At 40.0% G+C, this 23113-nt stretch overlaps 1 protein-coding gene across 3 annotated transcripts in view; it reads left to right on the top strand.

Annotated features, from left to right (window-relative positions):
* anks1b (ankyrin repeat and sterile alpha motif domain containing 1B) overlaps nucleotides 1–20096 on the top strand; it is a 196626-nt gene extending 176530 nt beyond the window's left edge. Inside the window, exons 20-29 of one of the 3 annotated variants that reach the window (XM_072377500.1) lie at nucleotides 1865–1972; nucleotides 3121–3324; nucleotides 4707–4832; nucleotides 8131–8202; nucleotides 10373–10459; nucleotides 12272–12409; nucleotides 12490–12657; nucleotides 15688–15810; nucleotides 17726–17817; nucleotides 18869–20096. In XM_072377500.1, the coding sequence (XP_072233601.1) occupies nucleotides 1865–1972; nucleotides 3121–3324; nucleotides 4707–4832; nucleotides 8131–8202; nucleotides 10373–10459; nucleotides 12272–12409; nucleotides 12490–12657; nucleotides 15688–15810; nucleotides 17726–17817; nucleotides 18869–18917 (1167 nt within the window). In that variant the 3' untranslated portion in view covers nucleotides 18918–20096. The remainder of the gene's footprint in view (nucleotides 1–1864; nucleotides 1973–3120; nucleotides 3325–4706; nucleotides 4833–8130; nucleotides 8203–10372; nucleotides 10460–12271; nucleotides 12410–12489; nucleotides 12658–15687; nucleotides 15811–17725; nucleotides 17818–18868) is intronic. The other 2 variants (XM_072377498.1, XM_072377499.1) reach the window with 2 other exon arrangements.
* Nucleotides 20097–23113: the final 3017 nt, after the last annotated feature.

A 23113-nucleotide genomic window follows, 5' to 3' on the forward strand; every position in this document is an offset into this window, starting at 1 on the left:
CATGTGCACTCTTTTTGGACGTTCAAATATCCATTTACTGGAAGACCTCCAGCAGCAGTTTCATAAAAACATGCAGAAGTGTGTTGTATACTGAGGTGTGGTTCCAGAAGGTGCAAACAGTGCCAACAACATCCCTGCAGAACACTGCCATGTTCCTGCCCGTCTCTTTAGAAAACTCCTGGCACCGTCAGGGCCTGGTGACCAGAGAAAGAATGGATGCTTTCATTAAGGTCCCACTCTGTGTTTTTGTCTGCTTTTGCTGGTGTAATGAGCGCCTGGGGAGAATCAATAGACAATTACCAACTTGCCACATTCTTGTATTGTAGAATTTGCATTTCATGGCTGACAGAGCAAAAATCTCAAAGTAAGTAAACTCAGAGTTTTCAGTTAGAATATTTCATCGTAGAAGGTGAAAATTTGACAAGCCATTAAAAGATTAGTTGCAATTATCTGCTTTCTCAATTAGCATTGTAGATGTTACATTTGACACGCCGTGTGTGTGAGATAAATACCAGAAGGTAGCTGCCACATGGACTGAAAGGCACCTGAATCCACTCACCAACACCTCTAATGCTTGCTGCACATCACGTCTATTTTATTGTGATTTCAGACTGTTTTCTTTTGCCTCTAAACGTGATACTTAACCAGACACCTACAAGTAGAGTTGGTGAGAACACAGAAATAATTTATGCATCTATTGAAGCTATGAAGAAGTAGAAGGACACATTTGATGATATATTTTTCTTTAATGTTTGGCAGGTAGAGTATGGGCCCTTTTCCTTTGGGGATCAAACTGCAGTGGCCTTATTGTCTCACCCCTCCAGTGTACATTTACATAATTCATAAAGCTCATGTGAAGTCAGTGAAACCACCATAACCTTATATATATAAGTAATATCCCTTGCATCAAGACTAGTGACATAATTTCCATCTGGAAAATAAGGTTTTCTAGTGAACTTCTTAGATGTAGTTTTCTGCCTAAGTCATAGACGAGATCAATATTAGATATAATATTTATTGGATTTAAGTCTTAAGATGAGGCACCTGTCAGTGTCAAAAGATATTAATGAAATGTTTACCTGTCAAGCTTATCTCCACTTTACATTTTTTGATATTTTGTCAGGTCAGGATTTGAACAGTTTTTAGAGTCATATCAAACTGAAGTCCCCATATTTGTGACTTTAAGTTGACATGAATTGCACTTTTAAAGTCTGAATCTTGCTACCTCAGGGGACTTTCATTATGTATTCATTAAAAGTGCAGAAACAAATAGAGTAGTGATTAAATTAATGTTTTCCCTGCCTATATCTATTTTAGTGCATATCCAACATGTACAGGTATCACAGAGGAAGTCTCACGGTTTGCACTCTGATCTTTGTTCTTGCAACATCACAGCCAGCAGCTGAATACAGCCATGCAAGTCATGTTGGTTATGCAATAATTACAATAATAACATGCATGTGCTCAGGGGCAGTTTATACTGTTGTGTACTCATTAGTACGATCCTCGGTGCTCTGCTGTGCTCTCCAGTGTTTTTTACTTCTGTAAAACAATTTTCTAGGTAGCAGCGTTACTCTCTGTTTAAGGCCCACGATGAGGATGATGACGATCGGTTAATTTAGTGCAGATCCCAACTGCTTTTTCCATATTAAAGCCTTTCAGCTCTTTAAATTTGTTTTAAATAATGCAAATCATAGTTTTTTTTGCTGCGGGGGATGCAGATAACGTCAGACATTTTTAAGTCTCGTGTGTCCAAATTTCCATCATTAACTATGATGATTGGAAAATGCGCTTAATTAATATATTATGTCTCAACTAACTGTTTCATTGCACATTGTAATGTTTACTGTCTTTGTTTATTCAGGTGTTAAAGATCAATCTTATTGGACACAGAAAAAGGATCCTTGCCTCACTGGGGGACCGACTTCACGAAGACACCCCACAAAAACCTCCACGTGCAATCTCCTTAAGGGTAAGTGAATGTCTGCATGCAGATAGTGCTTGGTGTGAAACCTGATAATGCTGAGCAACATCTGAACCAATATGGATTAATCTAACAGAGAGGAAAGCATCAGTCCTTTCCCAGATGGTTGGTTATTTTTCTTGGGGAGATGCTGCCGTTACCACTCAACTGATTCTCCAAATCTCTCAAGCAGGCACAAAATGGCTGAGCCACTGCCTTCACTTTTGCCTTCTTACAGGCTACACAAAGAACTGGCTTTCTTCTCCTATTATTGCTACTCCCTAATGTCCTCAGAAATTGTATATTTGTATTTTTGGGCCAGCAGAGTGATTTCTGTAGGTCCACTCTGCCTCAACATGTCTTTCAGGGAGTAGTTGGACCACAAAATAATGAGTCAATAATAGTATCTGTTTTTTTTACAAGACTGCTGTGTTGAAATCCCAACAAAATTATTGTTATCATGACTCTTTATGACCCAATGATGAAAATCTTTAAGTTGATATTTTAAGCAAAAGGAAAAGCAAAGGCAAATAAAATCAAATTGTTCAGCTCAGTACTGGGTAAGATGATGGGTCTACTCTGCATTATCTTGCAATGTGTGAGCAGAAGGCTGTGTTTACTCACACACACACACACACACACACGCACACACACAAAAAGCTCAGGACAAGAACTGAGATGCGGGTTGGAATACTATAGCTTGAATAAAATTATCAGAAAAGGCTTCTGCTGAAGGTGATTAATCTTAGGAGAAATTAGCTCACCAGATAAGACATGACATTACAGAAATGCTAGAATTTTTTTAAGTTTTAGACTCCCCTCAGCTCGAAACCATGTAAATAAACAGCCATTTACTTGTAGTGATTCCACTGAACAGGCATGGGATCGGTGTTGTTCTGAGGCACACTGGTGGATCTGCTGAGGCCCCCCAGTTAGAGGACAGAGCCTTTTTCTTCTCATTTTCTACAGCAGCTTTACATACTAATACCCACTGGCACAGTGAGACTGCTGCTGAAAAACAAAATGTGACATTTCACTGTGCATCCGGTTGCCCTACTTGTACTAGCAGTGGTGATGCAGCATATTATGAGATGATGAATGAACCTTCTCCTGCTTCTTTGTACCTCACCAATCTGCTCACACCCATTTTGTACCAGGAGCCCGGGGGAAACCACACTCCTCCCCAGCTCAGCCCTTCAGTTGGCCAGGCAGCGTACACGGTGGGGGTCCCCGGTGGATCTCTGGACGTGCAGCACCTCATCATGCAGGCGGACGCCCGGCGCAGGCAGCGCAGCAATGACAACTACTTTGAAGACGTGCCGAGATCCAAGCTGGAGCGACAGATGGCTCAAGTCAGCATGGTGAGAATGGGAAGAGGGATTGATGGAGGCGGGAAGGGGGGGGAGGACAATATAGTCAATGGTCATAATCACAGATATAAATAAAAGTTTTATTCCCACAAAACAAAACTATGAACCAACTCTAATCTTCCTGAGATTTTTTTCTTTGCTTTTGTACATTTCAAAGCTTTATCCTGTAATTATACAAATTTTAGTAAAAATGAACAAGTTTTGGGGCGGTATCTTTTCCTATCAGGACAGAGGAGTATATCTCATACAAAAGAGAAATATCACAATCAAATTATCTCTAAAATGTATAAGATTCAAGCCAAAAACAGGATGGCTGTCAGTATATATGCTAACCAGAACTCAGCCAATTAAATGCAACTACACAGAATGTTGTTAATAAGATTTTTATATAACTCAATACTATAAAGCTCAGAATAAATAAGACCTGTGCTTCCAACAACTTTAAATATCAAGCCAAATCTGAACTTTTGCCTTCCAGCACAGAGATTCAGATACACAAACACTGCAGCTGTGTTTTGATTTAGTATGAGGGTCTTTCGGGGTCTCTGCATGAATCACAGAGCTTATCACTACAGACCAACACACACTTATGCTATCCAGCTGAATCATAAGGTAGGTGTGCATCACAGTGCAGCTCCCCTTTTTCCAAAAACAACACGCCGAGGTGGCACTGATGAGTCAGCTTTGCAAGAATATAAGAATAATGATTAGGGAATGGAGGAAATGTCTTTATTCTGTGTCATTACCACTGAATGTTTCTTCTTCAGTCCACTTTGTTTGTTCATGATAGAAATTCTATATCATCAACTATGATATACTACAGTGAACCACTCTTTAGACACATCTCTGGAAAAATAGGTTTTACCAGTAGGCTAATCGCTGAAATATATATCCAGCATCTTTGCATCTGAAATTAAAATCTCACCTCCAAATTCCTTCACCAGCCTTCTAACAAACACACTGTGTAAATACTGCCTCAGGCAAAAATCATCTGGTTTTACTTTGAAAAGAATGGTAGAAAAACAAAGCTTGCTATCCCCAGACATTTGAGAAGAATGCAGACTGGATTCAAGTATTTCCACTGTTTAAAATGCGGTGAACGACATGAAAGAGTCTTAACCTTAATTCAAATATGGAAACATGCAGAGGGTGAGAGTAATTCTTCCAAGTTTAATTTCCTCTGGCTGATCTCTGATACGACTCCTTTTAAAGGAATGTTAATGCTACGTCAGTAAAGCCAGTACATTATGGATTTACACACATTTTTTTTCTAGTTAACATGGGGTACCACAGAACAAGCCTTGGTGTCAAGTCCTATTTTGTTTACACGTGTGATTGTAGCTGCCATGATGTTCAACTGTTTGTCATTTCAGGCAGGCGAATGGTGCGAGCCGATAACGTTGCGTCCACCCAATGAAGCGACCTCTTCCACTCCTGTGCAGTACTGGCAGCATCATCCTGAGAAGCTCATTTTTCAGTCCTGTGACTACGAAGCCTATGTGAGTCCAGCCCTTATTTTCACTTCACTGTTACGTCCAAGAGAATTCAATATGGATTCTGCAGGATATTTTAGTCTGTAAGATTTCCAAAAAACAAACTGGCCCAGTCCACCTCTGGGCCACCTCGAACTTCTGTGTGAAAAGGTGATGACCCTTGTGGAGAAAATAATACCCACCTCACTGTTACTGCAAGTAATGAGATAAAGACAGTGAAATAGAGGTACTTTTCCCAAGAGTGTGTCTTTTCACACCTTAGAAGATTGGATTATTAGGCTTCCGGCAGTCTGACAATACAACCGCAATGTGTTAGGTCAAGTGGGAGAGATGAACAATGGGTGGGTGCTTTCATGCAGCCGCTCATGACAACGTCTCCAACACTCTCTGTCCCAGTACACCAGAAAGCTCGGAAAGTGAGATAAATGAGCGAGAGCCTTTCCGGAGTGCCGGGCAGAGTGCTCTGTGTGAATAGGAATAAACTAGATGGATAACACACTGATACAAGGGCGAGCAGAAAGAGAGGAGTATATTGTGTTTGTTTATTAAAGGAGGAAGGGTGGTTTAGGAAAAAAGAAGCATGGACGGAATAAAGATTCTGTTCTCCAGCTCTGAATAAACCCTTTCAGCACAAACTCCTAACATAACTTTTTTATTCGGCTGTAAAACATTGCCGTTATTAAAAATTATTCTCTAATGTAATCTCAGCACTGCCTCTGTTTTTTCTAATTAACATAAAAGCTAGGGGCGATGCATCAGTTATGCAAAACTAAAGCTCAACACAGGCTTAAAATTCTAAGGAATCATTAGTGCAGTTTAATTTAAAATCAATAATAACCTTTGACTGTTTTATTAAACAGTCATCATCCTCTTGTATTCTGTGGTTGTGACAAGTCACACTGGCTCAACGCTTGTAGTTGGACTGCTGTACAAATTAGCTCTTAAATTACATTATACAGGGGAAATTAAACACTTTCTGATGTTGGAGCTGGACTTCCATTTGAAAATATCTCTACATTTATTACATTGCATCTTGTTGCACAGAGGGTGAAGTTGCATGCTTTGTCGGCTTCGGGAGGACTGCATGGGTTAAGCTTAGTGAGTGAGTGCACAAGTCAACTACTGACAGCAGGGATAATTGTGACTGATAACAAAGAAAGCAAAGTTAGGGTGGCCACCGTTGTACTGGCCCAGGATAGTTTATATTCATTGTTTGTCTCTGAAGCGACAAGTTGTTGGTTAGCTGCACCAAAATGAAAAAAAAATCCTCCTCTGAGCCATGATATTGGGGTTTATAGAGAACACTTTTCAGACAAGGACTATGTGGAGGAGGTTCTTGAACTAGATGTACTGGTGATTCGCAAGACTAATGAGCTGAAGCTGCTCCCTCTGCTAGGATATAATGTTGGATGGTCTGTACACCAACACCGCACCACTCTGTCAGAGCAGAGAGACGCACCATCGAGAGGATAACCCCGACATCAGATCAACGGTCTTTGAGAATGTTGAAAAAAAAACAACAACTTTGCTTTCTTTCCATGGCAGAAAGCTAATATCCAACATCTCACTGGAATTAAAAAATATTCCAGTGGTGCACGAAAGTAGCACGAAACAGCTGCTGCTTTATTGCTTTGACTTTCCAATTAATACACCCTGTAATATCGTTAAATATCCAACGGCAGTATGGCAGTGACATGACGTCAGATAAATAAAATGAATCACATTGTGTTGCAACAATATTAGACTGTTTAATTTCCTCTAACATTAATTTTTTGTGTACAGTCATTAGATCATAATTACTCACAGAATTAATGAGGGTTAGACTCATCTCAGATATGAGTGTTCATTCTAAGATGGGGAAAATAGTAAAGATAATAACTGACAAGCGTTATAGGATATCTGTGTCACTGTTGTCATGTCAGCATGCAAAACCTTAAAATACCATTGTTAGATTTTACCTGAGTACCGAAATACAGACATCAGCCTGGCTTTAAGGTCTTGAAACCAATAAAAAGTCTTCTGTTGGTGTCGTCCAGCGATTACTCTCACAGAAGCATGGTGTATAGCTGCTGGTCTTGTGCACCACTGTAATACAATTTCTAGGATAACTGCCAGCAACTCTCCCATTACGTCGATTTAATGTTGTTATCATGACTCCAGACAACGTATTAACGTGCCCAGCGACCTCTTTCTGGTCTGCCGAGAACCAGACTCCACAACTGGAAATATGACTGGGTCAAAGTCTGTGTATAAATGCATTCTGTCGTACATTTTGCTGTTGTAATTAAATGTAAGATAAATGGTGTGAGGTGAAGATAGTGGTCCTCGATCTGAGTCATTTACTCTAGAGTTAAACAGATGAGACCAAAAAAAGCTGCGAGCATTTCTCATCTTATTCACTAAAAGCCTTGTTAGGGTCCCACTTTGGGGAATAAGCCCCCCTCCGTAAGCTGGACAGGAACTGTGAGGTGGTGAGTGTCACACCCATTAAGTGGTCCAATGTCGACACAAACATTGTCTCTGTAAAGTACTGTCACCATTAGTAGCTGCTTTATTAAATCAGATACTACATGTGCAGAATGACTAACTGTAAAGTCACATCCAGACAGAAGGATCTGCCAGACAGCAGCAGCATTAATGTACCTCTGGGAGCCTCCCAAGGTTGATGTAATCACTGCCGTGTGTCTGTGTGCATTTAAAGAAGCCCCACGTTGGTACAGCTTAATGGAAAATTCCTCAGAGAAGACAGAATATGAAGATATTAATCTATATTAAGATATTTTTTAAACACCACCATTTTTCTTTTTCAAAATAAGGCTTCACGCAGAGTGGCTCCGACCATTTTATCATGGCATAAATTTGGGGTCACCACTGCTAGAAGCTGTGGCAGTGAAACAACTGTCACCAGTCAGGATTTAGACAGGAACATCACCGGTGGAAGGCGTTGTGTCCAACTGAGCATCTTTGATGGCAGCATGATGGTGAACTCATCATTTGAGTTCATCGGAGTCATCCTTGTCAAAACTGCAAACAAAGTTGACAGCAGATGACTCTCCCTGCTGCTAGACTGCATCTCAGTCATTTCCACTCAATGTAGGCGGTACATGTCTTCTATTATAGAAAGAAGAGAAAATACACCCAGCTTAAAAAAAAAAATTCTAATTTGCAGTGGTTACAAAATCATAGCCAATAATTCACTCTCAACAAGGAAACTGCTGCCTTTGGTGTCAAGGTTCATGGTTTGTTGACTCCTGGTTATACTACCTGTATATATCCTAAGCATCTGTACGTGTCTTTCCAACAGTACCTGGGCTCCATGCTGGTGAAGGAGCTGAGAGGGACGGAGTCCACACAAGATGCCTGTGCCAAGATGAGGGTAAAGCTCAGTAACATCTTTCACTTTCGATTCACAGCCAATATCAACATTCTAGTTTACTGCAACTTTCCTTTACATTGTGTCAAAGTCCATACTCATCGAGGTACATTGATCTTTTCTTAAACAATATCTTTACAATGGATGAAGCCCATTGAGGGGTTTTATTTTATGTCCTTTGCTGGTCGGATGATACCCCACAATCTCTACTCACCACATCTCTTCTTCTCCTGCTCACTCTCTCTTTTGTCATCACTGGTGTTAAAGGCTGCAGCCAAGTAATCTATTGTTTATTCCATTGATTAATTGGATAAGAAATACTTTTGCCCTAATGAAGAGCAATAACCATCTAAAAGACAGGTCTCTCAAAAGGAACCACTCTCTTTTTCAGAAACAAAGCAACACATTTAATTATTAAACTACACTTCAGATGGACAGAACCAGTTTTTTAAAAGGCAGAAATTAAAATGGCCTTTACTGTTTGCGTTAGAGAATAAAAGTTTTGAGAATATTAGTTCACATTAACAGACTGAAGCTGCTTTGATGAACACAGGGATATTATTCTAGTTTGTAGGACATCTCTCCAGAATTTAGCACTAATTTTACCAACTTAATAAATGCAAGTTTTTTTTTAATTAAATACAGAACAGAAATGAAATAGTAGCCCAACCCAAGCCTCAGCTATGGGTTTCTTCTTTACTGGCATCCATCTCAACATACAAGCACAGTGATTTACATTATGATGCTAACTTCGGACATTACTTTGACTTAGTTCTGCTCTGTGGACTGGATGTATGAACTGTTGTAGTAAGTTAATTCTGTTTTACAATAGACACACAGTGCAGTATTTTTGCTTTTTTTTCCCTGTTTGAATTGGTTCCAAACTTGAGACATTTCTCATCTTTTTCTATTATTGCTTCCTGTTTTCCCTCCTCCATCGCACCATCAAATCCAGCTTCCAATAAACTTAACGCAGCATGTCAGGATGTTGTGCAACAGTAAGAATTATTTGCACAGTGACCACTGAGCAGAACAGAATTGTGTGGATAAAAACAGAACATCAAAGACAGTAATTTGCATTGAGGACTTTTTGTTATCAAGTTACTCAAGGAATCGTTCCAGTCCTGCTATTCGTGCAATTTGTTCCTGCTTATTCTTTCCACATTTTACTGTAACTGACTCCCTCTCTGATCTCCATCCCAAGCTGCTGCAGTGTGAAGATCAGATTCAATATTCATGAGCAAAGCTTTCTCTTCCTCTCCCATCCTGGCCCCATCTCTGTGTTGGCACTTTAGAGGGCATCTCTCCCCTCTTCTGTGTCTTTGCATCCTCCCTCGACACACCTTTGGAGCACATTGGAATTACTGTTTAATAACATCATTAATGTACCTCCTTTCTTTACCTGCTCTGGTCCTTTCATCCATCCCTTGACAATGGAGGTAGATGTGGATGTTTAAATTCCAGCCCCACATTCTAGCTGTGTATCTAACAGTGAAGTCAAGTAGAGCTGCGTTTGTCAGCTTTTCAGCACCACCTGATCCTGACAGGGTGGAGCTGCAGCAACAAACAGAACAAAGACAAACAGATATGGAAAGCATAGCTGCCAATGGATTCCTGAGGGGGAGAGAAAGACCGATGGATAGTGAGAGACTCGGCTCACGTCTTTAAATATATAAAAGCTTTTGGCAGGTAGTATGACAGCGGGAAGGGTAATCGCTGTAAATTCACAGCCCCACACTGCATAATGTTTTTAATATAGGTAAGTGATTAAAGCCACGAGGTGAGATACACTGTTACCGTATGACATAGCTTCAGTGGTAATGACTTATTGAATTTGCATTAATGCAGTTAATGAGGTTTAGAAATACTGCTTCTAAATTACATTTTGGTTTTTCACAATGAATGACAATGCTTGACCTTTGCAAATACTTAATATAGTAATTGAGGAGCAGGTTATTGGTGGATTAGCTCATTTATAAATCAGGCTTTCCTAGTTTATTTAGGTCCTTTTTTCACGTAGTCTTAAACCTGATGTGGATCTTAACTAAATATCAACCAACCACAAAGGATCCAGGTGGAATTGGTGACAATTTTCAAAGAATCTGAAGTTCAAAAGTCATTGCCGCCTCTCTTCTCTTCTTGTCTCTACACTTGGTTTTCTGTGCACTCCAAGAAGTCGACAGAACAGATGAAGAAAGTACCAACCATCGTTCTCTCTGTGTCCTACAAAGGAGTGAAGTTCATCGATGCCACAAACAAGGTAACGTACAGTTCCAGTGACGCCTACAGTAAATAACACATGAAAGGTCATTGACCATGACTGACATTTAAAGGTGTAAGGTCTGGACAGCATCCCACTGTCTATGGCTGCTTTCTCTTGCAGCCTCCCTGATTTAATACTATATGTGTGTGGTGGAATGGATAAGATGGATGTTACCAAAAACAACTGCTTGTCCAGCCAAGAAGAAGTCATTTTAATTCTTGGCAATTAATTTCATACTGATGTCAATATCTGGACAACTAGCACACAGAGGAGAAACATTTACTCCAATGCATAAATATTAGACCATGAGATTTAATGCATCTCAGGTCAGTTAAACGATTTTTTATGCCCTTTTCTGTATTTTGTTCTATTTCAGATGTTATTCATTTTATTCTCTCCTCATAAATCAATGCACAGTTTTCTCCCAGGACATTTAAAAAACAAGCTTTTGGAGTGCAACAGCCTCAATCATTCAAAAATAGAAGAAAATTTTAAACACCAACAATTCAAAGATTTTGCGGAACAATCAGTGTCTTTGTCACTATGACCGAGAGCTTTACAGGACAATAAATCAGACCTTTATGGTGGAATGACCAGAGACGAACCATTTTGCACTTGAGGACAAACAGAGCTACACTAAGAATCTGTTGAAAACTGATTAAGGACAATTGAACTGTTTGGCCACCTATAATTTAACATTACCTGAGCCAGAGACTGGACCCAGGAGAGACACATCTGAAAATGGCTTTACACTGATCGAACTCGGTCCAGTCCTGAGAATGGTGTGCCAAGCTTGTATACAACATGAACTCAATCTATTTCAAACAAGATAAACAAAAAAAATTGGTTGGTGTAAGATTCTTGTTTGAAAAGCAGATGAGAATGAGCGCTGCAAAAAGCACAATCGAGAAAGTCGCCCACAATGCAAAATAAATACGGAGATGGATTTAGATCTCAACGCTTGCCAGCAGTAAAGACATGAAGGGAAGCTGGCAGCGCTTACCAATAAATTATCGGTCTTTAAAACAACTATGCGTCTTTGCCTGTACAATTCACCAGATGGTTTCATTAATTGGCCCAACATTGTTGCTTAACACGTATATAGAATAAAATGTAATGAAACTGCATCTAGAATTGGCCATCATAAGTTACTCAGCCTGCTCACAGAAACTGTAACAAACATACTGTGCTGAGAATGATGGACAGAAATGCTAACAAGGTTACTTAATCTTTAATGGAGGAACACCACTAAGTATTTAACCTTTCAGTTCAGTCTATCTGCCAGGACAGAGTACCAAAGACCTCACAGGGAGTGGATATCTCACCTTACCAAAATAATCAATCGGCCTGCTTTTATAGAACCTGCTGGCATACAGTGGAGTACAGTATCCAGTATGACTAATGTGGCATCTCACTCATTCTATGTTATGTAACTTTTTTTCCATAACTAAGGTGAAATCATCTTCTCAGCATTGATTTTTACTCACGATAACTTAAAGTATGTATAAATGACTTAACTCTCTTAAAGCAAAACATGCTGTACTATACGTTTTCTTCCATTTTCTGTATCACAAAGCAATTTAAAATACATTTTTTTGTAATTCAGTGCACTGAAATGTGCTTTAATTACCACCTCTCTAGTGAAGTAACCAGAGAACAAATCCCAACTCAATAACGCCAGAAAACCCTTCAACCAATAGTGCGCTGTAGTGATTACAGTTTTGGTGTGCATTATGAATCAAGTTTGTGTTACTGTGAGGAGGCTGAGTGCAGTAATTAAACAATGAGTCTCTTTTCTTCTCTCTACAGAACATCATAGCCGAGCACGAGATTCGTAACATCTCATGTGCAGCTCAGGATCCAGAAGATCTGTCTACATTTGCGTACATCACCAAAGACCTCAAATCCAGTCACCACTACTGCCACGTCTTCACTGCTTTTGATGTGGTGAGTCCCAACACTAACTGTATATCAGACTTAAATTTACTTTGTATTCTCACAGCCGTTTTCTTTTACCATCTGCTCAGAATCTGGCCTACGAAATCATCCTGACACTCGGACAGGCCTTCGAGGTGGCCTACCAGCTGGCTCTGCAGGCCAGGAAGAGTGGCCACGGATCGTCCACACTTCCAGAGAGCTTTGACAGCAAGCCCAGCAAACCTGTCCCTAAACCCCGCGTCAACATCCGCAAATCAGTAAGCATCAGTACAGCTGCAGCACTGACCAGAGAAAATCCATCCTGAACAGAAATGTTAGATTTGGAGCTCCAGATGATGAAACACTTTTATCAGCTGGATCCTCTGCATTTGAATCAATTAAAATGATCAATTGTTTTGAACGTTCTTAAGAAGATTCACGGACAGTACAGAATTATTTTTTTTGGGATGGATTTTCCCTTTCGATATAACCTTTCAACCTCTTTTAGTATAGGCATCTGGTCAACTCTAATCAGTATTACATTAACTCCCACTTCCTGCACACTTCCATCATATTCAACAGTTAGTGTGATCTGCTAGCATTACCCTACATGCCCCATGTTTTGCATGCGTGTGTGTGTGTGTGTGTGTGTGTGTGTGTGTGTGTGTGTCTTGTCCAGCAGGCTAAGTGGCGGAAGTGTATGTGGATATTTGATCTATTAAGCGTCCACTCGGTCTTGCTGTCCCTGCAGTCTCTTACACAGTTAGCTGATTGATGAGGCCTGTTTGCACAGGGCTCCGGAGACGAGTGCTTACTTTGGGTGTGTGTGAGCATGTGTGTAAGAAGAGAAAGAATGCTCATGTTAAGGACTGCAAACTGAAGTATTGCATGGAAAAAGGAGCTGCTGTGCGTTTGGTTGTCTCATTAAACACTGTATACCTAAAGCGAGTAAATTCTTAACCCCACGCATTCTGTTCGGGTTCGAAGTTTCTGAACTAATGCTGATGTAATACTTGGATTTTGCCATCAGCTCAGGCTGCCTGCTCAACTTTAACATTTGAACCTTTATTCAAATCTCATAACAGTGGAACTGTACACAGTTTAAAAAAAAAACTGACAGCTGTCAAGCCAGCTTCTTCTGGTGTCAGTCGCTCTATTTCTGAGGTTAGCACTATGTCAGTCACATGACCTCTTCTCAAATGATACAGGAGAAAAAAAAGATGTGTATATATATATATTGCTTCATCACAATAAGTGGTTACAAATAGCCAGTCCTTGTTTTGTGACATTAGATACCTGTGTCCCACATATTTTCTGACATTTCTGTGTATACAAGTATCGTGCCTCATCTGCCACAGCATCACATTGTCTATCAGAGAAGCTGTCAACAGTCCATTAACCCCTGACAGAGCTTTAAAATGGCTGCAGTAAGCCACTCTGCACACATCTCCCTCCACACCAAAACATTGGCAGGCACAGTAGCACATGCTTGTGTCTTAGGGCCCCCAGTATTGCATTACAATCGCTGCTATAACTACGTGCTTAAACAGATTTAACTCCATCTATATTCCGTTAGTCGTAAAAGAAAGAGACTATGGAAAGCAGTGACTTCAGAGGTACAGTCACACTCTAAAATTAGAGAGATGTGAGATGGTGATGAAAGAACAAGACTAGGAGAAAAGATAGAAATGAAGGGCACATGCAGTTCATGTGAGTGGTCCTATACCTACAGAGATGATGGACGATAGCATATGTACACACAATCTGCTGAGTCGGCAACCATTACATTAACCATTAATTGCTTTTTTTCCCTGCATGCATTCATGTGAGAGTGCGTGTGGTGTAGTTAATGGGTTGTGGTGTGCAGCAGGGCAAAGATACTGCAGGATTCACTTAATATTCCTGCCACCCACCAGCCATAATCTCCATCCTGCGGCACCTTCCTGGGTGATACAGTAATCCTGTCTCTAAATCTCCTCAGCATAACTTTCCCTTATGAGGCTAAACATGAACGTCTCTGATCAGGAAAGGTATATAATGGTTTACAATTCTGTTACTCAAAGCAAGTGCAAAAGCCTTCCAGCCATGTAAAAAGTCCTTTTCTCCAAACAGTCTGTCATAGGAACTTCCTTTGCTTGATGGTGTAGAATAAATGTAATGCTACGTTGTATAAAGTATTTTTCAAACAAGATATAAAATGATACGATGGCATTAAAATCAATATAGCATGATGCTTTGTTAGATAACATTTTTCCTGAAAAGCCGTGCCAGCATTTATGTTTTTAACTTAAAGTCCTGTTCTGTTCTGAAGGTGAACAAATCTGGTGAGCCACAGACTCACCAACAACTGAGTGAGTTAATACTTCACCAAAGGGTCAAGTCCAAAGCAAATCCAAAGCATCAAGTCTAGCAAGTTTCTTTATGAACTGTAGCTACTTTCTGGACGGTCACCAGAAATCCCCTCCTAGGCAAAAATTCTAATATCATCTGTCCCCTTCTCAGCTGAACCAGTTTTCTCAGAGAGGTGCTTTTCTGTCTATCATACAGCACAGCTGTTGTCTGCAACACTTTATTAGGCTCCTGTTTGATGACAAATCAAGAAAGACCCGTCGATTGGTGCTGCAGGTTTTTTTTTCCCCCTCACCTGACAAAAATCAATACACACAGAAACCTAGTACGTAGTCTTTCAATACGAGACAAAATAGAGTTGTCAAGGAGTGAGGATGACAGTGTGTGTGACAGAGTTACTTCTTTTAGAGTAGAAAAAGAAGGATGAATCTAACATGGCGGTGCCCAGTTGTGCAGCGGCTTGCAACTCTCGTGTTTTCTTCAATTGTCCTGAGCAAAGCTCGTGTACAGTCGTCCGGACTTTATCTACATCAGGCTACAAAGTTAGGGCCCAGACCAATAGACCAAACAATCTATTGGGCTCCATTAACAAAAAATGCATTTAAATGAATAAATTTTGAAAATTTGGCATTGGGAGTCAGTTTTTTTGCCTTGCATAATACTTCCAGATCAAGTTTTAGATCCAGATCGTACATTAGTCTTTTCATTCTTATATTAAGACTGTGGTTGCCATGCAGGAGCTGCTATATTAATATGGCGTAACATTGCCTTTTCCAGATTGAGTTTGGCTGAACTGCAGTAACACTGCTGTCCCACGCTGTTGCCATGGTTTTGGAGTGGTGTTGCCTTTCTCTGTTGCCATGCAACTGCTTTGCCATTGCTGTGGTTTTGCTGTGCATCTTTACTGATGTCAAAGCCGAGCTGGCTGACTTTGACCAGTTTGACCTCTTCCCCTATAGGTCATCATTTCTCCCTCAAGCCGCTGGTCACTGGGCCACATTTACACCCCTCACCGGCCTCCTCTCCACCCTTCTCTTCCATCCCCTAGACTCTTCCATCTTCCTCCCAAAGCTCAGTCACAGGTCTTCCACGCTTTTCCTTCTTTTATTTCCATGTCCTGTCCCCTCCATTCACTCCAAAAAAAAAAACCGTTCCCTGTAGGTGGTTTTGTTCCATCTAGCTGACTTTGCATTCTTGTTTGTTTCTCACTCGTCAGTTATTACCTACATTTACAAATTCACATATGGTAGCTGCTGTCAAAAAGACGACCCGTGGCTAATATAAAGTTTTATGCAGACCTTACCTTGAGTGCAGTCAGTTTTTATGTTCCCCACTGTATTAATTCAGCCCCTTGACAAAGGTATACGGCTTCCTTTCAGAAAGGTTTGAGATGGTAGAAGAATGAATCCTCCCAATCCTGTTATTCTTTCACTGAATGCTTGCACCTCTGACCCAAACAGTGTGCTCAGTGCAACGGACGCCCACAAGCAATGAATTTGAATTTGGTGGTTTGCAAAGCCAGATCTCAAACATCCCATAATGCTTCAGCATTTCAGTACTTTAGGCTATATTGTCTAATCTCTCTGCAGAGAATACAAACCATAAAGGCAGAAACATAACTACATATAATTTTCTCCAGATCTCCAGAAACTATACGCACATGCACAAACCTGATTTTCACTCAAATGTTTTGTCAGTTGCATATTAAAAAAAAAAAAATTCTCTACAAATAGAGGGACATAATAATGAAAGCAACAGTTAAGAAGAATTCCAGTTGTTAGCTGAGGGAATTAAATCTATTATATTAAGTGTCTCAGTTCTAGAATAACCAACAGACCCAAAGGGATCAACAAGCTTCTGTTGCAGGGCATGAGCTAATTTTGTACCAGAAAAATCCAAATTATCTCTAAATACTCTTTTTAAAGCCTCATTACCCAGATCTTTCTCAGCCATTAGACATGGCTAGTTATTTATAGCCTCTACAATAAGAGTATACAATTAGAAAAAAACAGCTATACTAAACAAAATTTGAGGGAGGAGGAATTTTTTGAGTTTCCACATTTTATCAGGGTTATATTGTTCTAAAATGAATACGTAGACACCTTTTATGCATCTGGCCCCAAGTGTTGATGCTGACTGCTCAGACACCACCTTCACTGAGCAGGATCCAAGATTAAAAGTGTCTCAGTTTGTATCTAATCCTGTGACCTCAAAATAGGATTATGAAATCTTGTTGTGGCTGCCTGAGTGTGAGAGAGGATGGAGAAGTGGATTATTATTAGTTACGTTCAGCAGTTTTCCTGTTGCTGTGTGTTGTGAAAAGATGAGAGAAACATAGATCAGTGCTGGTCTGCAGGATGCTGCAAAGACTAACGCTGACACACATGGGAGACTGTTTGTTCTTTTATGATGAAACATTCAAATAAAGCATAGTGCGTGTATAGTTTTTCTCAGAACTGAGGTTTACAATGACATATATTCCTATGCTGTCAAAAATGCAGCAGAGTCAGCGCGACCCTCCCCCTAAACCATCTGAAGACAAGCAAAGAGGAGGAAAGGCACACTCTGCAACAAAACCTGGCTAATAGAGTGTTGCCAGGGGTTATTTTTGATTGTTTGGTTTGTCTTCAAGTGGCATCAGCACAGCCTGCTACTTTGTGACAATCAAAAATGCGTATACAGAACACAGAAAAAAAAGTCTAAATTCTGGTTTTGTTGTGCTTTACTTTAATTTTCAATTACTTTTCCATCGTGTCTGTACACAGCAGATCCTCCACCTTTATTAGTGTGAAAAATGTATCTGATAATTGCCCCTGCAGTGCCTTTTCAGAGCCAGGAACCAATAAAAAAAAAAAAAAAAAATGAGTATATCTGAAATTGAGAATATGCTAGTTATTTTGGCTTTTTTCTGGATTTTGTTTTCTCCGCTTTAAAGAAAAAAACTAAACCTTATTACTGTCCATTTTCCATCTGACTTTCTTTCTCTTTTTGTACCAGATGGAGCAGCCATCCATGGAACAGAAGGGCCACGCTAACGTGCCGTGGATTGTGGAGCCAGGTCAGGAGGCCAAGAGAGGAGTCAACACCAAGTACGAGACCACTATTTTCTAACATACACCCGCCTTGTCCACTCCTGTGTGTGTGTGCCTTTCAGAGGTTGCCCTGTATCGGGGCCACGCCCCCGTGTTGGGCACGAGCGACGCACGCCGCCGCATCACCTCACCGGCTGAAAAATAAAAATACATCTCGCCCCGCCCCCGTTAGCCGAGCCTGTCCACTGCATGATGACGATTGGCACTACGTTGTCTTTCTGCTCTCCCCTTCTCTAGCCGGCGCATGACCTTTGAACCCAGGGCTGTGGTGCACAACCGTCTCCACCTGTAGGGCGAATGGTCAGCTCAGGTTTTCCACTTCCTGTTTGTCAGTCAGTCAGCAGTCAAACTAGTTTGTTGTTCTGCATTCATCTTCTTGTCTTTTTCCCCCTCTTTCCACTTGATGGGTGCAACCGTTAGGCTTTGTCTCTCTCCTTTTTTTCCTCCATGCTTCGTTTTTTGGCCCCTTTGTCCAACTGCCCCTGACAACTTGAATGAAAATTGACAAAAACTACTGTTCTATGAGCTGTAACAGTGTTTTAGCTGTTTTGAGCAAAGCCTGGGAGCCGACAAAGACGAGGAATGTTGTCTGAACAGGACAACTGGAGGAAAGTTTGGACTTTTTTTTTTTTTTCTAAATAAAGAGGAGAGGTGATGTAGCACAGTGTAAACTTTGGCTCAAACTGGTTCATCCAGCAGGCTACTAGAATGTATTTCAACTTTTTGGAGATACTTACACACTTGTGAATTTCTTTGAGAAACTAGATTTTAAACTTGACCTGTGGCACAGGAAGACGTAGATGACTTTTTGTTTTTTTTTAGTCTTTTTCAATACATTTGTGTAAATGTTCAGAATGACTAACGTGGATTTTTCCTGCCCAAGAATCTTACTTACTTTATTTGGGGGGAAAAAAACTTTATATGTAAAAGGTTGAAGCATGTGGCTTGTGAGACGCATGGTGGCCATTTTGGATTTGCTGAGCAGGGGGGCCGGTGGAGAGGCGGGGTGTGAGGGCTCTTTCGATAAGTGATGTCATCTCATTTGCAGGGCAAAGCCGGACGCTCATGTCTATTACTGTGGAATGCAAAGAATGTAGCCAGCCCTAAACATGGACCTTGTCACATATACAATGCAAAAAGGACTACAAAGGACCCTGTTGCTCACTGTTCAAAAGGACTACAAACATGGATGCTACTTCAGTGTTTAAGGTTGACTACAAAATTCTAACATTCATCCACATGATGCTCGACACTATAAACACACACACTAACAGGACGCAGCCTGACAGTCGACCGTCTGCTCTGAATGTACACATAATTGAAAGCGGCCTCAACTTTCTGCAGCAACAGCAGGAACCGTTTTATGCACCCAACCTGGGAGTTGTGACCTTTGAACTTTTGTGTGGTCAGCATCTCCATGGAGACAGTATGGTAACAGGGCATGTGTTCCAGGATATCTGGCTGGTTCTTTTCTTTTTTCCCTTAATGTCAGAAAATACATATGCACAAGTGTGTAAATGTGATTGGACTTGCTGCAACAAGGCGCTCATGATGCAACAGGTGTCATAATGAATGATGAGCCTATGTGAACAAAACAGCATCTAGCGTTTAAAAAAAGAAAAAAAAAAGTATTCTATTCGTATTGCCCGACATTTTAATGTTTAATATGAGAGTATTATATTACCATGATGATTATTCTTGTGCAATTCTTGTCTACTGTTGTCTTAATGTTACATTATTTTTCTATGATATGCTGAGATAGAAAAAAGAACTTTGGGCCTGAGAATGATGGCAATCCTTTAAAAAAAAAATCTGAACTAGATATTCATACTTGTACAGAGAGTGAATGTTGCAGGTTGCTTGCTAACTCTTAGGTCAGGTTAACCTCCATTTCTCATGGGGCTCTACTCTTATCTTGCAGATGTACTATTTTAAACGCAGTTTTATTGTATTATTTGGATGAGACATCATCCAACTATAAAATGTACATAGATATTTTGCCAACTCATTGTTCATACATGTAATGTAAAGAGAAAAGAATACATGACTTGCAGTAAATGGCACTGGAAACAAGGTACCAAAATAAAGGTTGGATATTTCAAAAAGTGCTAGATTGTAGAGGTTGTATTTCGAGTGAACACAGATTATTTGGTGAAATCACTGCTGATCAACTAATGTACATAGGCTTGGGCTTCCAGCACACAGATTTTGTAATTTTGGCCATTATTTATATCCTTGTAAAGCACATTAAATAAAATCTGACTTGTACAACCATATTTATCACTGCGATTTCAATTTGTTCTGACTCTTCAGCCACAACAGTAAAAAGTCTTACAGGGCAGTTCACATCTTGCCATTTTTTATATAAAAAGATGCGTGTCTGCCACTCAATTTAATGGATTCCTTCTTTGCTCGTGCTGCACCTCCCCACAAGGTCTCATGAAATTTGGCATAATTTCTGGAAAGCGAGACAAATTGTGTTGAACATATCTTAACTTTAGTTCTAAGATAAATGCAGAAATCAGTTGGAATAAAATAATAGTTCATTAAGCGTCATCTCTCTGTTTGCCTGCGTGTGTCTCAAATGCGTCATTCCATTAGGAAATTGTGACATTAGCAGAACACTATAACTCTTTATCCCGGCGAGGTAAGTTGGATTCAACACAGCTTTAGGAATCATATGCAAGTTTCGACCCATCTACTCTACTTGTAAATAAAATTGGAATTTGGGAGCTGGATGTCATGACTTGACTTTATATTTGTCATGAGAAAAGATATGCGACAATAGTCTTAATTTTTGGTTACTGGGAACAGCTTAGAGCTGAAAAATATTGTTTTCATATGAACACATTTTATGGAATAAAAGCAAAATGAGAACAATAAATCATACCGGGGCAATAAAATCAAAGCATCCCCTGTGGCCAACTCATTTCTACTTCGTTTCCTCGTGTCACATAGGTCAGGGTTCCCCAACCACTGAGTTGTGAAGTATTTGTTCCGCAATGACACCGAATACAATATTGCAGCTGTCTGCATCTATATGCTTATTAACCATGTGCTGATTACTTTATGTTGAACATCTGTCTTAAGATTTTGGTTAAGATATGTCTGCCCATCACTGGTTTTTGATAGATTCAAGCTTGTTTGGAAACTTTGACCTCATGGCAACACAAAAACTTGAAGTTAACTTCAATGAAATTACTGTTGCTGCGCAGTTAAGTTGCTTTACTGTTGACATCTGCCTGCCGTTTGAGGTGCCGAAAGGATCAGGTGAGTTCAAGGCTGTTCAAGTTATTTGACTCAACTCCGGTTATGAGAACTCGTAATGCCCTTTAACAGACTTGAGATGGTATAACTCTCCTATCTATTTGAAAATAACAACATCGATCGGCCTTTCTGATGTGACCACAGATCACAGTATTTTGAATAAATATTGGCCAACAACAATCTGAGCACCCTAAGTTTTAGTAGTATTTTATGCTTCCAACAAATGCTTATAGGGACTGGCCTGCTCTATTCTTTCTAAATTCTACTAAATCCTTTGACATCTCAGGTCAATTACAAAGCCAAAGAAATTGTGATAAAAGTGTTTGATATTGAGTCAACATTACATGTAACAAAGCATGCAATATAGTAATAATTGCCACGTACCCCATATTAGATCCGATACCAGGCTACGATATCGGCAGCTTCAGAGTTTTTCCTCCTTTGCCCCTCCTGGACCGTAACTCTGAAATAGAAACAGAGACAGGATGGTTATTAATCTTCTGCAGACTTTAAATTTTAGAAATCCGACATAATAAATGCCAAGACCCTAACTGTTCTATATATGAACTCATGAGGAGTGCTCATATTAACAGCCTTCTCTGCCATGTTAGGTTTGGGTGACTTACACCTGAAAGCTGTATGAGTCACAGAGGTCTCAAAGTGTCAAAGTCTGTGACGCACAACTGGAAATGCCAATTGTTGTGGAACACTTGAGAAAAGATACTGAGACTGTATCAAAGTTGGGAAAGCTTACAAGCCATTCTTCTCTGTTTTTGCATTGAGGAAAAAAATAAATGTTGCGTATTTCAGGTGAAGAAATCTACAAACAAGTCTACACAATAAAAATCATTCTGAGGTGAGAGGCTTACTGCAGGGACCCTCTTATCAAGTCAAACATCTAACCTCACCGGCCTTTATTTTCCTGTTGTCCATCTCCATGGTGACCACATCTTATATTGACACATCCACAACATAATCACAATAAAACTATGCCAAATAATGCATGAACAGGACAATTACACTGTCCATTTCCTCGTTAGACTCACTTATCAGTTGATTAATCACAGAAGGATCAGTGTCAGCTTTCAGTATATAATTTCAAACAGATTCTGCACCTAAACAGAATATTCACACTCGTCAAGTAAGGTACCACCCTAAAACATACCATCTTAGAGGCAGCTTCCATTCGATATCTTCCTTTTTATGTAAATCACACTCAAAATCACAGTGCAGCACGTTAGTGTACAAAAAACAATTCATTAAATATCAAAGGATTTAAACTTCCCATGGCAACTCAAATTTGAACGTTTAATCAGTAATTAACAGACATGAGACGACTGGGTAAACCTGTTTATGCAATAAAATTATCAAGCAAAGCTTAGCAAGAAGGGGTTTAATTATACAAACATGAGGAGGCTGGCAGCGTTTGGTAGATTTAGCCCCTCTGGCTGTTTTCGCCACATGGCTTGTCTGGATACGACTGATAGAAGCTGTGGCTTTGAAAAATCCTCCACATTGAAAAGGTAAGTGCATTTAAATAAGAGCTTATTGTAAACATCTCACAGCTGAACACATCTACAACCCCTTAAAAACCCCTTTTAAAAATCTTGGGACTCTGCCTTCTGTTTTTATTGACATTTTACAATCATTTGCAAATCTCAAACCGATATTTAATTCACAACAGAACACAGAAAACATTTCAAATGTTGAAAGTGGGACATTTTACAGTTTCATGAAAAATATCAGCTCATCTTGAATTTGATGGCAGCAACGCATGTCAAAAAAGTTGGGACAGGTCCATGTTCACCACCTTTCTTTTGTTCTTTTGACAACCTTCTGTAAGCTTCTGGGAACTGAGGAGACTAGCTGTTGGACCTTTGGGAAGGATAACCAAGATTGGTCTTTTCAGGCCTTTTTTTGGATACAAATTCCATCTAATAAGATACCCACTTGCTGCAGTATGAATGCTAACAATCTTCATGTCCTCCAGATGAAACTTCACAGTCATGCAGACAGACAGAAACCC

Source organism: Leuresthes tenuis, unplaced genomic scaffold (genome assembly GCF_036924035.1).
Source record: "Leuresthes tenuis unplaced genomic scaffold, fLeuTen1.0.hap1 SCAF_23, whole genome shotgun sequence".
In the NCBI taxonomy this organism is placed as follows: Eukaryota; Metazoa; Chordata; class Actinopteri; order Atheriniformes; family Atherinopsidae; genus Leuresthes; species Leuresthes tenuis.